The sequence below is a fragment of the Sus scrofa genome, chromosome 15 (genome assembly GCF_000003025.6).
Source record: "Sus scrofa isolate TJ Tabasco breed Duroc chromosome 15, Sscrofa11.1, whole genome shotgun sequence".
Lineage (NCBI taxonomy): Eukaryota > Metazoa > Chordata > Mammalia > Artiodactyla > Suidae > Sus > Sus scrofa.
The window spans coordinates 90,184-104,612 of NC_010457.5; the positions used below are offsets into that span (position 1 = coordinate 90,184).

Here is a 14,429-nt window from a genome sequence, read left to right on the forward strand (position 1 = left end):
GATTATGAGGGACAGAGTTCTGCAGAGTAGGGAGCTACACAGAAAAAGGGCTTCTGTAGAGGGATTCATTGGAGTCACTGGCTGAATTCCAAGCTGCTCATGTAAGAGTGAGACTCCACCACAGGTCCAATCAAAGAATAACTACTAAAGAGTTATAAACAGAACAAAGCCTGACCTTGACAGGGTTAAAAGATATTTGTAGCTAATACTGAGTACTTGGAATATTCCGTAAGTGCCCACAGGCCGCTAGCTCTTAAGTGTAGATTATGCTCATAAAATTATTAAGGACCCCATTCCCCAGTCTGCCAACAAAAGAGGTTTCATTTGTCAATATTTGCTCAGACCTAACAACATTTACTATATGATAAATGAAAACAATTTTAGAGAATATGTATTCAGTCAAAATAATCTATTATATGATAACATAAATGACAATCGCATTTTCTAAAATGCAAAAAATTAATAAAGGCATTATTTTATGTTTTTCAAATCTCTTTAATTAGATTAATAGAAGAAGGCAGCTGTATTCTCATATATGGGGTTTGCATTCATTCTGTTATGACATGTTGTTTTGGTTGCAGTATATGAAGAAAACTGGCCTCACAGATTATATGTTGGTCATAGAAGTCTTTCCTTAGCCTTTTCAGATAATTGTAGGTATTCTCCTGTTATGGGTTCATTTGTGCTCTCCCTGAAAAAAGAATCCATTTAAGTCTTAACTCACAATACCTCAGAATGTTGACTGTTTGGAAGTAGAATCTATAGAGATTTAATCGAGTTCAGATGAGGGCATCACCCGTATGATTGGTGCCTTTAGAAAAGGAAAATTCAGACACAGACTAATGGAAGGAGAACAACGTGAGGTGACACAGGGAGAATGTTATCTGAGGTTGGAGGCCCAGGTAGGAACCATGCTGCCACAAGCCAAGGAACGTCTGGGGCTGCCAGAAGCTGGAAGAGACAAGGATGGCTCTTTCCTCTAGAGTCTTCAGGAAGAGCATGTATCTGCTGTCAGCTTGATTTAAGACTTTTAGCCTCTACTGTGGTATAACACATATCTTTTCTTCTAAGCCACCCAGTTTGTGGTAGCTTGTTATGTTAGCCTACAAAATCAATAGATACCAACACCACACTTTAATAAATGGTCCTTTCTTAAAGGTGAGCTATAATGTGGAATCTGAATCCATATCAACAAGCATATCCTACTGTACTTATTAAAACCTATTGGCCTATTTTATACTCTGAACGGATCTTCCATCCATGTAAAACTGTAGCATCATGCATTGGTCATGTGGAAAATATTGGTTCATTAAGTTATGCTAAGATTACAAATGTTGACAACTTCTGTCATACAATATTTTCAAATTGAATTTGTTAACATCACTACAGATGTCATTAGAAATGGTTTTTAACTCTTGGGAAGCTATCAAACCCATAGTGATGGATCCAAGATTTCTAATTTTCCCATGAAAGCTCAAATTTGATCATTGGGAACAAACACTGTCAGTCATTTTCCTTGAAAAGACACATATACAGTGTTTGGTTTTGAGGAATATGTCTGCCCAGAATTCGAGTTTGAGTAACCAGATGTGTATTAGTCAAGTAAAAATGGTGTTCTATGAAAAGAATGACCAGGTGTGTTTACAACTCAGAAAACTGCATGAGTATTTCCCTCCTCAAACTTTGGCATGCAGCAGAGGGCTTATGCTGACTTCTCATTCAGTAAGAGAGTATTCAAAAGCCATGCAGGAATTCTCTTGTGGCCCAGCAGGTGAAGGATGCAGCTTTGTCACTGCCGTGGCATGGGTTCCATTCCTGGCCAGGGAACTTCTGGTTCCATAGGTGTGGCCACAAAAAATATTTTTTAAAAAACCATACACCCCAAGGTTAAAATTTAATCCACTTAATAATTTCTACTATATCTAATCAAATATACGCTTTTTTTTTTTTTTTTTTTTTGCTTTTTTGGGCCACACCCATGGTATATGGAGGTTCCCAGGCTAGGGGTCAAATCAGAACTGTAGCTGTTGGCCTATACCATGGGCACAGCAATGCCAGATCCAAGCTATGTCTGCAACCTACACCACAGCCCACAGCAATGCTGGATCCTTAACTGAGCCAGGCCAGGGATTGAACCTGTGTCCTCATGAACCCTAGTCAGATTTGTTTCTGCTGAGCCACGATGGGGGCTCCACATCCTTAAGTGAAACAGGCATATTTTAAAACAAATGTGTGATGGCAAAGGGTAAAATGACCACTAGTACAGGTTGGTGACACTACCTAGATACACACTTAAAAGCCCGTGGTTTTATCCACCTTTAGTTTTTTGCTTATTCATTTTTTACCATTAGTGCAAATGCCAACACACACTCAAAAAGGTACATAATAGTTTGGTATTATTTTGAAAACAGCTTTGACCTTGAAGACCCACCACTATCCATAGACCATCTCAAAAAGTTCTCATGGAATTCCCATCATGGCTCAGTCATTAACAAATCTGACTAGGAACCATGAGGTTTGATCCCTGGCCTCACTCAGTGGGTTAAGGATCTGGCAGTGCTCTGAGCTGTGGTGTAGGTCACAGACATGGCTCAGATCCCACATTGTTGTGGCTGTGGCTGTGGTATAGGCTGGCAGCTATAGCTCCTATGATTAGATCCCTAGTCTGGGAACCTCCATATGCCACAGTGCAGCCTTAGAAAAGGCCAAAAAAAAAAAAGAAAAAGAAAAAGGTCTCATATCTTGAATACATAAAGAACTCTTACAACTTGATCAGAAGCCAAATGATCACATTTTTAAGTAAAGATTTGCAGATCCACTTCCTAAGACTTGAGATATGAATAGGCAGTAAATACATGAAGAGATTTCTGTATTTCTAGTTGTCAGGGAAATACAGATTAGAACCACATGTAGACACAGCTTGCAGTACTTAGAAAAGCTAAAAATAATTCTTTTTTTTTTTTTTTTGTCTTTTTAGGGTTCACCCATTGCATATGGAAGTTCCCAGGCTAGGGGTCGAATTGGAGTTGTAGCCACCAGCCTTTGCCACAGCAGCACCAGATCCGAGCCACTTCATGACCTACATCACAGCTTGTGGCAACACCAGATCCTTAACCCACGGAGGGAGACTAGGGATCAAATTGCATCCTCATGGATATTAGTCAGGTTGCTAACCCACTGAGCCACAAGGGGAACCCCTGAAAATAATTTTTTGATTGGTAGTACCATGTGTTAGGCAGGAAGTGAAGCAGCTTGAACTCTCATCCATTGCTGGTAAATCATCACTCAATTGAGTGGTGATTGACAGAAGTAATGTATGGCCTGGCACACTACTGCACATGTACTGATGAGGGGGTAGAGGGGCTTTTGCTCATTATTGTAGCAATGCCACAGCTGGCTCATTGTCGTAGTGGTGCCATGGCTGGCCAAGTCTTCTCAGGGTTTTTCCTAAAGGCAAGAATACACTGGGGATCCTTCTGCCATAAGCCTTTCAGATGTCCCTCCCAGCATGGCTTATTGCAAATGACTGACTTTCAGTAATAGAGAATCAACTCCTCTGAGACAGCCCAGAAACTCTGGCTTTTTCATCCTGGTCACTGATGGGTTTACAGTGTTTTAGCAACAATTTCCCAGAGTAGACATCACTTTAATGGTGCTTTCTAGGTGGCAGAGGTCCTTTACCTCAGAGACACTTTAATAGCATTGATTGCTGTATTTTTCTTTTGAAGGATGGGTGGGCATATTGCCTGAAGGCTGTATAAATCTCTGCGTTGAATGTGTGGTGGGATGACCCATGCACCTAGAGTACTAGTAGCATTATAAGGTATCTAATGACGGCCTGTGTAGGATGTTGGACGTATATTTAAATTCCAAACTTGTCAGAAAATTTGCTTTTTCATTGTTCCCATGTTTACTAAGGAAGTCAACACAACAAAACTTGGCAAGTCTGAAAATGTTCCAAGATCCTCGAATTGGCCTGTACATCTTATTATGATAGTTATGGGTAAAAGAGAAGGTTTTGCCCTTTACACGTAGTCTTGGTTTTTAATAGGTATCTTTATGTCATATTTAAGTATTTTAAAGGACTTTTTCTCAAAATGTAGCCCATTTGTGGTGTAGTGGGTTAAGTATATCTGGTGTTGTCACTGCAGTGGCGTCAGACCCTGGAACTTCTGTATGCCATGGGCACAAGAAAAAAAAATGTAGGAGTTCCCGTCGTGGCGCAGTGGTTAACAAATCCAACTAGGAACCATGAGGTTGCGGGTTCGGTCCCTGCCCTTGCTCAGTGGGTTAACGATCCGGCGTTGCCGTGAGCTGTGGTGTAGGTTGCAGACGCGGCTCGGATCCTGTGTTGCTGTGGCTCTGGCGTAGGCTGGTGGCTACAGCTCCAATTCGACCCCTAGCCTGGGAACCTCCATATGCCACGGGAGCGGCCCAAGAGATAGCAAAAAAAGAAAAAAAATGTAGCCCAATAATATCTTGCATTAAAATCACTGTGGTACTGCTAACAATGCAGATTGCTAACCTTAATTTATCCCTCGAGGATGAAAATCACAAGTAGGATGAGTGGGAGAGATGGGATCTTTCATTTGCACTTTTGTCAAGCTCCCCCAGGTGAGTCTCATGCATATGAGAGAGAGCAACTACATTAGATTCTCAGAAGGATATTCTTCACCATAAAGATGCCAGTGAAATGAGTTGACAAATTCTGAGATTTCCTTTCTTTTTACTTCATACATTTACAGTGCATCTCCAAAGTACCAAACACCATGCTAAGTGTTGGTGGGATGTAAAGATAAATAAAGCATGGAGCTTCCTGTCCTGCTAAGGGAAGAGCCGAGTGCCCACAGTAGCTTGATTAGGAAAAAACCACTGATGCTTCTAATTGGAGTGTGATTTGGCGTGAATGTGTCTGGACATATATATATTTTTTAAAATTTAAGGAGGGACCACATTACAAATCCATCTCAGAGACTGCTGTAAAGTCTGAGGCCCACAAAAAGAATGGAATTCCAAAAAACACTTAATTCAAAACTGTTTTATTTGTAAAGTTTTATATATTTTTTCATGTTATTTTCCATTAGAAGTTCCAAAAACTTTTTTTCAATTTTTTTTAGTCTGTACCCATGGCATATGGAAGTTCTCAGGCTAGGGGTCAAACTGGAGCTGCAGCTGCTGGTCTACACCACACCCACAGCAGTGCTAGATCCGAGCAACATCTGCAACCCACACCACAACTCAAGGCAACACCGGACCCAACCCACTGAGTGAGGCCAGGGGTAGAACCTGCATCCTCATGGATACCAGTCAGATTTGTTTCCACTGCACCACCATGGGAACTCTCTAAAAGCTATTTTAAAACAAATTTCCTCAGTGTCTCAGCTGGGTTCCTGGAGGCAGAGCCTGAGACAGAGATTCATTCAGTGGGGTTTAGTGAGAGAAAACCTTCCTGAGACACTATAGGGGAGGGAGGGTGGCAGGAGAGGGCAGTGGAGGAAGTTAGACAAATGTGTAGTTTCAGGAAAAGCCTAGCCTCGGCCTCACCTGGCCCCCACATAAAGCACTCGCACAAGAGTGGGCACGTGCCACAGAGGCCTTCTGCACACCTGGACATTGACTGATTGCCCACGAGCCACCCCCAGCAGCCCCTCAGGCCTCCTAATCATCTCCCGTCAGCCAAGGGCAATCCTCCCCCAAAGGTGCAGCTGTGAGCCAGTAGCAGCCAATATTCACGTCAGCTGGGGATGGGTACTGCCCAGGAAAGGGATGAGGCAGGACACCAGAGGCATCAGTCACATTCACCCAATGCCCAAAGTGATTCTCCCTTTATGCTGCACTGACTCTGTTCAGGCTCTGCAGTCAGACTGCCTGGGTTCAACCCTCAGCTTCATGTCTTATTTGCCGTCTTACATTAGTTTCATTGTGCCTCAGTAATCTCATCTTTAAAATGTAATTTATAAAGTCAGCCATTAGAAGACTTCAGGGAGATAATGAGACAGATAACCAGCACCAAGTAAGCATTTTGTACAGTGATTGGTGTACAGTAAGCACTCAATCCATTTTACCAGTACTAGCTATTATGTTCATTCTCTCATTATGCTCCTCATTAAGAGCTTGATTACCTTTTGTATAGGTAGTTAGCTTCCTGCCTGGTTTCTCTGCCACAGACACTACCTCCCCCTCCACCAAAAAAACACCGTACATTTTTCAACCAGATACACATTTTTCAAATTTTTCTACACACATAAGCACATATACGACAAGCTCTCTTCTTAAGAAGTTGCTTGCAGGATTTCCTTTTGTGGTGCAGTGGAAATGAATCTGACTAGGAGCCATGAGGTTGTGTGTTCAATCCCTGGCCTCTCTCAGTGTGTTAAGGATCTGGGGTTGTGGTGAGCTCTGGTGCAGGCTGCAGATGTGGCTTGGATCTGGCCTTGCTGTGGCTGTGGCATATGTTGTCAGCTCTAGCTCTGATTTGACCCCTAGCTTGGTGACTTCCATATGCCTTGGGTGTGGTCCTAACAGCAAAAATGAAAAAAAAAAAGTTCCTTGTGGAAGATCCCCTATGGCACATTGGGTTAAGGATCCAGTGTGGCCACAGCCTTGGTGCAGATTGAAGCTGAGACTCAGGATTGATCCTTGGCCTGGGAACTTCCACATGCCCTAGGTGTAGCCGCCCCCCCCAAAGTTTCTTTCATCATATTCTCTCTCTGCTCAGAATTCCATCACCTCCATGCTAAAAATCCCCATTTTAGCCCGCAATTCAAGTCATTTGGCTCTTCATTGTCTTTCCACTTTACCTCTATTAATGGTTCATAAAATTTTGATCTCATGACCTCTTTTACTTCTTAACAGTAGATCTACTGATATTTACCATATTTGAAATTAAAATTGAGGAACATTGAAAAGATGTATTGATTCATTAAGAAAGTACAAGCACATTACATTATTGACATAGTTTCATGAAAAATGTACTTTCCAAATTAAACAAATTTAGTGAAAAGAATGCCACTCTTTTTCATTGTTGCAAGTTGCTTTAATATCTGGATTAATAGAAGGCAGCTGCATTCTGATATCCATTTCTGATTCAGTATGTTGCTTTGGTTCAAGTATATGAAAAAAAAATCTGGCCTTGTGCAGCTAATGAATGTAGTTGGAAAGGGAAAAGTATTTTAAAAGCTTTATAGATAACTGCAGATATTTTTCTAAGATACAGTACTAACATACAACCAAGTTTCTCAAAGATGAGCTACAATGAGACATCTGAGGCCATGTCAACTCTGTCAAAATCAGAGTTTTCTCACACTCTGTTACATTAATATCCATTGGGCTATTGCACTGAGAAGACCTTTTCCTTGGGCATGATTTTGATCTCTCAGACTCCCTGAAGGATCTTAGGCACCCCAGAGTTCCTCAGACTGTACTCTGAAACCATCTTCCAAATAAACCCTTGACATTCTGCATCTATCATTTTTCAAATGTACATAGGATTTCATTTTTATTCCAGTAGAGTGAGGCCAACAGATCAGGGGATGATGGTCATTGAAAAGACAGGTTGTTACTTAGAGTTCTCAAGAGGAGGGGGCACACTATGCCATGCAGGGCCACAGGAAGTGCCAGGGCTGGTCAGGAGGCAGAATGAGCAAGGGGTAAGTATGGGCAGAAGGTTTCACTGTGGTTTTTGTGGGAAGGAATGCATGAGGCAGGGTAAGCAGTGAGTGCATTTACAATGATGAGGTAGTTTGATTTCTGTGGGCTCCACTGTTGCTGTTCTATACCTGGCCCTAGGGGAGGCATGGTGGTGTCCTGTCCTGCAGGAACCTGCTTAAAGGAGACCAAATGGGGTCTAGGTGAGGGATTGATTGGCTTGACTATTGGAGGAATGCTTGTTTGCTCTCAGGTGAATTGTTTGCTATCTGTAGGAGTTACTTACACTTAAAGGGGGAGACTCTCCTTGGATCTGAAAGGGCTCAAGATATCAAAGTATCATGAAATATAAAAAGTCAAAATCTTGATTAAAACAGCCCTCAGCTTAGTTTACTTTCCCAAAATATAGTAGATATATTCCTGACACTATCTTTTTTATTGTTAATCCCCTTATTTTTTTGCCCATTTGTACTCTCCTCATACTGAGCTCAAAGCTCCTCTCTGCTTTGAAGACTTCCTCAATAATTCAGTGGTTAATCAATTGTACATTTCTTTGCAACACTACTCAAGATATGGTCCTATGTTGTTATTTAACTTTCCTTGGGTATAATATATTCAATCTCTCCAACTAGATTGATAATGTCTTGAGCTCAGCAACCTTATTTTATACTCTTTAATATTGTTTATATCTTCCCAAGTGCCTGCCTTTACCTTCCTGCAGACACCACTGAGGAATGAGCCTCTGGCACTCTTGCTCTGTGCTTGCCAGCATCTCCTCCTCTTCTCTGCTCCTGATTTCTTGGCCAGTCCTTTCTGTGGTCCTTCCCTTTGCACTGGATATATGTCTGTATTGCTCCTTTGGGGCTACCCTTGCCTTTCCTTGTCAGCTAGTCTGCACTTGCTTCTCGGATCACATTTGCTTCTGTTCATATTGGCTCTTCTACCTCTCCTGGGATATTTCCCCCCACTTTCCTTTAAGTTGTGGGAAGGGTGAAAGAAGCCAGAGCCCAATGTGTGTAGAACTGTGGTTTTAAAGTCTTTTGGGTCACACTCTTCTCAGTGATTTGGAATCTTTTACACATGATTTTCCACATCAAAACAATCAACACCTTGGAATTCCCGTTGTGGCTCAGCAGAAATGGATCTGACTGGCCTCACTCAGTTGGTCAGGAATCCGGCATTGCTGTGAGCTGTGATATAGGTCACAGACGAGGCTCTGATCCTGAGCTGCTGTGGCTGTGGCGTAGGCCAGCAGCTACAGCTCTGATTCGACCCCTAGTCTGGGAACTTCCATATGCTGTGGGTGCAGCCCTAAAAAGCAAAAAGTAAATAAATAAATAAAGCATATTTTAAAAAAACACAATACTTGAATGAGCCGTTTCTGTGTTCCCCTCTTCTTATATCTTAAAAACTTTAAGATAATTTATGAAAAATATCTAAACACTTTGTTTTGATGGCCTTTCATGTACAGTGGGAAAGCCACCTCAATTTTTGATTTGGCTAAATGGATCTTATTAGAAAGATTATTATGAAACAAATCTTAACACCTCATGAATGCCATGTAACTAAAAAATGTTAATTACAAGATTATGGTGGAGTATTTAAGATCTATATTTTCCTATCTTTAGCTCTGACTCAATATCACAACTTAACTTATAGATAGGCTAGGTGTAGTCAATAGGCAAAAACAATTTTAAAGACATTTAGAGATCTGCCAAAGAAAGAGAAGTATTTTTCATTTATCTCTTTTAACCTCTAGATCCTTTTATGAATAAAAAGATCATGAATATTTTATTTCCCAATGGGGGCAAGAATAGGTAACACATGTATTGAGTGCTACTGTGATAAATTCATTCACTTATTGGGGTTTCATTTTGATGAATCTCAAACAAGTGACATACCTAGATTCTGAAATAGGTTGATGAACTTGGGAAGCCAAGTTTATTTCCTGTTAAGCGGAATATGGAACATGTTCATCTTATGACTAAAGGTTAGTCCTAAAATACTAATTTGGTAGTGGATTAAAACTCCCATACAGGATATTTAGTAGAACAGAGCAATTTACTTGATTTTGTGTGATATTAGTTTTCAGCATCTAAGATTTGACTCTTAGACCCTGGGGATATTTTTGAAAGAACATTGTCCTTTATTTTCTCCTAACAACTCATTATGGCTCATCTATAAGTTGATCTTAATCTTCTTTGGAACCGCTTAATTTTGAGGACTTAATCAGCCTGAGTTTTTTAAATAGTATCTCAAGTTTATTGTCCACTGTACATGTATTGTGTCAAGTTATGTTCACTGTCTTAAACACACCTCTTCTAAACTACAAAGAAATCATTCCTACTTATAATACATTAATATTTAGAGGTGTATTGTCACTTTATCTGTTTCCTTCATGGTTTTACATACTGTTTGTTTTTTAAATGAAGATTATAATGCTTATTTTGGCTAAATTTTTATAAGCAAGTTAAATAATGCATCACAGCATTTTGAAAAGTAGTGCCATGTATGTGTAGCTACAGTTTATGAAACATGATCATATTCCTTCTCAATATCCATATTTCTTAAGTTATAATCTTACTCATTTGGCTGGTTTTCAGATAGTAGACCTCATATAACCCAGCACTGATGATTCCCTCCCTGGATATTTTTCAGAGTCATTATAGTCTTGTGGAGGTGCCTTACAACTAGAAGCATGAAAAAGCCATAGACTCTGGCTTTATGAAGAGGTAAGCAAGTATTTTTTGTACTATTTCCAAATTTCTTCTCTATTTTAAAAATCTTACATACCTTAAAAAGAGGAGGGGCAACTACCACTGCATTTGTTTGTCATGTAAGCTCAACAATGTGCCTTGCTATTTATAGCACTTCTATTTAAGTACCCAATCATGTTTAAATTTATTGATCAATTTATTGGATAAGCAGTTTAGCCTAATAGTGATAAATCGAAATAGTAAAAAATCCCCCTCCTTCCTCAAAAACCTTCTTTCAGTCCTCACCCTTGATCTTTTCCTATAGTGATCGCACTGGTATCTCTAAGAGGGAGACCTACAGTAAGCTTGGATGCACCCTCCATTCTTATACTGACCCTATGATAATTACAACTTCCCTTAACACCTTCTTCCTTCTCCTCCTACCCTCCCCTGTGACCTCCTCCTCTTCCTCCTCTCCTCTTCTTTTTCTTCTAATGGCCACACCCACAGTGTGCAGAAATTCCCAGGCTAGGGGTCTAATCAGAGCCACAGCTGCCAGCCTATACACCACAACCACAGCAACACAAGATCTGAGCCACATCTGTGACCTAGGCCACAGCTTTGGCAACACCAGGTCCTTAACCCACTGAACAAGGCCAGGGATTGAACCCACATCCTCTCAGAGACTGTGCCAGGGTCTTGACTGCTGAGCCACAGTGGGAACTCCCTTCCCTTATTTTCTTTAATTGGGCCCATCATCTTTATAGAAGGCCCTTTTATTTCCCCAGTGACCTCAGCTACTGAAATGATCTACATGGTTTACCTGAAGGGGCAGTTAGAAGGGACACAGCAGAGAGGAGGATGCTGGCATGAGGCACACGCTGGGAATCAGAGACACTGAGTGCAACAAGTAGGTTCATAAGGGAGACACCAAGAAAGGTTCCTCACAGGGCTTGATGGTGGCCAAGGAGCTTCCAGAAGGGTGTCTGAGGCCCTGCCTGTGGATGGAATCAAGCAGTTCAGGACACCCAGCCTATGCAGGTGCATTTGTTCAGCCAACAGTTGTTTGCATATCTGCTAAGCCAGGCACAGGTAATACAACGACTATTAAGCTGTAGCTCTTAGCCCATTAGAGAGGTGCAATTTGATAGCACATGCAACTTTTTGGTGCAGACAGAGCTTAAAGCTTTTTTAGGACACCTTGTCTCTACGCTTAATCTGAGACTTATAAAATATCTTATTAAAAATGTGCCTATACTTGTGGAAACTATGGTGAATTTCAGTGACAAATATGTTCTCTTGTTCTTTATGCAAACCTTTAAAATGCTCTTGAATTGACAATGACCCTTGACTTGGAAAGAACAGATAAACCTCAACTAAAGTAAGAAAAAGTTAAGACATTTTGGGAAAAGCAACTTAAGCTGCATGCATGTTGGGTGAAAACACATGTATTCATTATGCCCAAGAAACAGATCTTAGAATTTTTAAGTTGGTTTTCTAAAGCACTTGGTTTATGCTCAATATCCTTAAGAAATTATCAGAAACCAAACAGGAAAAAGTAATCCTATGGGTACGTCTCTACTTGGAAAGGATCTAAAAAGGAACTTAGGAGTTCCTGTTGTGGCTCAGCAGATTGAGAGCCAGACAGAGTGTCCATGGGAATGTAGGTTCTATCCCTGGTCTTGCTCAGCGGGTTAAGGATCCAGCACTGCCGCAAGTGTACGTCGTCGCAGGTGTGGCTTGGATTCAGTGTTGCAATGGGTGTGGCCTACATAGACTGGCAGCTGCAGCTTCAATCTGACCCCTAGCCTGGAAATTTCCATATGCCACAGGTGTGGCTGTAACAATAAAAAATTAATTAAAGGGGAACCCAAACTGGATAGGAGACAAAGACTTTTTTTTTAAATACGCCCTCTTTATTTTAGAAAAAGATTTAAAAATATAGGATCTCAGAAACATATAGCTAAGAACAAAGAGTGAATACATTCTTAATACTAAAATTAGGCTGCACCCTTTAAAGCTAAAACAGGTAAATTTTAGAATAACTCAAAAAACTACCCTGTAGTATGCATAAATTGTGGCTGCATATTGCCCGAAAGTGATGTTTTAGATCTCAAATGCCTGTTGATATTTTATCTATCTTTAGTTCCCAGGCCAGATAACTGCTCTTCTGACTGTACCTCTGCAGAGATTCATGGAGTTCTGGTCATCGTAGGCTGGTAAACACTGTTGAATGACCATCACACATACAATTAAGTATAAATATACAGTTAACATATCTTCACATTAAAACTTAAAAAGGAGATAATGTGTTATACCCTCATGATGAGATAAGTAAATATTAATTTTTGGCTGCATCCACAATATGTTGGAAGTTCCTGGGCCAGGACTGAATCTGGGACACAGAAGCAACGCGAGCTGCTGCAGTGACAATGCCCAATCCCCAACCTGCTGCGCCACAAGGGTACTCCCTAAATATTTTTAAAAATAGCACACCCTGAGCTGCTGGACCTGGTGGGGGAGTAGGGTCATTTTCAACTTGAGCTGGGGTGCCTGGAGCTCTGAGTTCGTGTCCTGGGCTGCGCAGAAGCACGGGTCAGTTTCAGACTTCCTTTGCCTGGCTTGGGTGCAGAGAGGGCATGGTGCCTGGATCCCTCCCCGCAGAGGATCCGCTGGTCCAGGCCAGGGGATGCCCTCGCTGACCCCTGGTCCACAGCTGCCTGCAGCTGGCCTGCAGTCATGGCAGACCACCTGCTGCTCGTGGAGGGAAACCACCTGATGCCAAGGCCACAGCTTACCGTGCCTGCCCAAGGCACTCACGTGGTCTGGATGCTGCAACCGCACTGGGGACTGGGCCTCGACAAATGGTTGCTGCCACGGGGGACTCCGCTGGGCCTGCCGCTGCAGCCACCACGTGGCGTTCTGATGTGCGGGGCCTTCGGCAGCCACCGACCTTCCAGTCCTTTCTGTCTGTGCTGCTGCCACCACCAGCCAGCCAGCAGCACGCACCTACAGCCCAGGGTGACACTCTACCCAAGTCCCGAGACCGCGCACACACCCCCACTCCCAGCGCCATGGGAGGCCCCCCTGGGCCTGCAGCCAGTGCCTGGAGGCCCAGCTCTGCCACCGCCACCACCCACGCACGCTCTGGTCTGCATGGAGAGGGAACTCATCCATGAGGAGGCGCTGACATCGCTGGAGCTGGAGCTAGGGCTGCACCCTGTGCGGGAGCTGCCCAAGCTCTTCCTGGGCCAGAGCCAGTTCAACTGCTTCTCAGACTTTGGATTGGCACCACCCACTGGCTCTGTGAGCTGCTAAGTGATGCCTGCCTGGCCTGGCGGAGAGAAGGGGGCGGCCTCGGCTGACTCTGCACACAGCGCTGGGACCCCTGCATGCATCTTCCTTGAGGGTGAGGCAGCGGTTAGGGCACAGAGCCCACTCCGGGGCCGCGACGTCTGGCCTCACTGCAGACCCTGCTTCCTGCAGGATGACAGTTTGGGCTCATCTCTCTGACCAGAGCCACAGGGCAAAAGTGAAGGGGTCTAGACACCCCTTGCAGCCTCCAAGCTCTTGGATTCTGTATCCTCTCCTCTCAGATCCCCCAACCCAGCTCCCCAATCTGAACTATTCCAGGGTTCTGCCTGATTCCCCCTCTCCTTGCACAGCCCACCTTGTTCACTGGGTCGTGGGAGCTGCACAACCTCCTGGCCCCTGCCCTGGAGGCCTGGGCCCTGAGGTCATTTGTTGGGCCTCCCCCTCTGGGGAGGGGCAGATTGTACAGCCCTCACCCCTGCAGAGTGGCCTCCAACACCAAAATAAAACTGGGTCACTTTCAAATAAAATAAAATAAAATAGCACACCCTGGTTTATTGATACTCATTGGCAAAATGATTTAGTAAACAAATGCTTTTTATTAAACTCAATGTAAGATATACAAAAATTTAGGAGATTATAATGAAATATTTTCATATGAGTTGTTAAAGTAAATAGAAAGGGCAATGTTTTAAATTTGGCCAAATTATGTCCCTGAAATTTGTTTCAATGTTTGCCTCTGTATCTTGGCGTTAAGGCCAGTCCAGGTGACAG

The 14,429-nt window shown here is 42.7% G+C and overlaps 1 protein-coding gene across 1 annotated transcript; it reads left to right on the forward strand.

Moving 5' to 3' along the window:
- LOC102167213 (cbp/p300-interacting transactivator 4-like) lies at positions 10,114-14,163 on the forward strand. The gene is made up of 2 exons (XM_021075697.1): positions 10,114-10,379; positions 12,490-14,163. The coding sequence occupies exon 2, from the start codon at positions 13,083-13,085 to the stop codon at positions 13,659-13,661; it is 579 nt and encodes a 192-aa protein (XP_020931356.1). The 5' UTR covers positions 10,114-10,379; positions 12,490-13,082; the 3' UTR covers positions 13,662-14,163.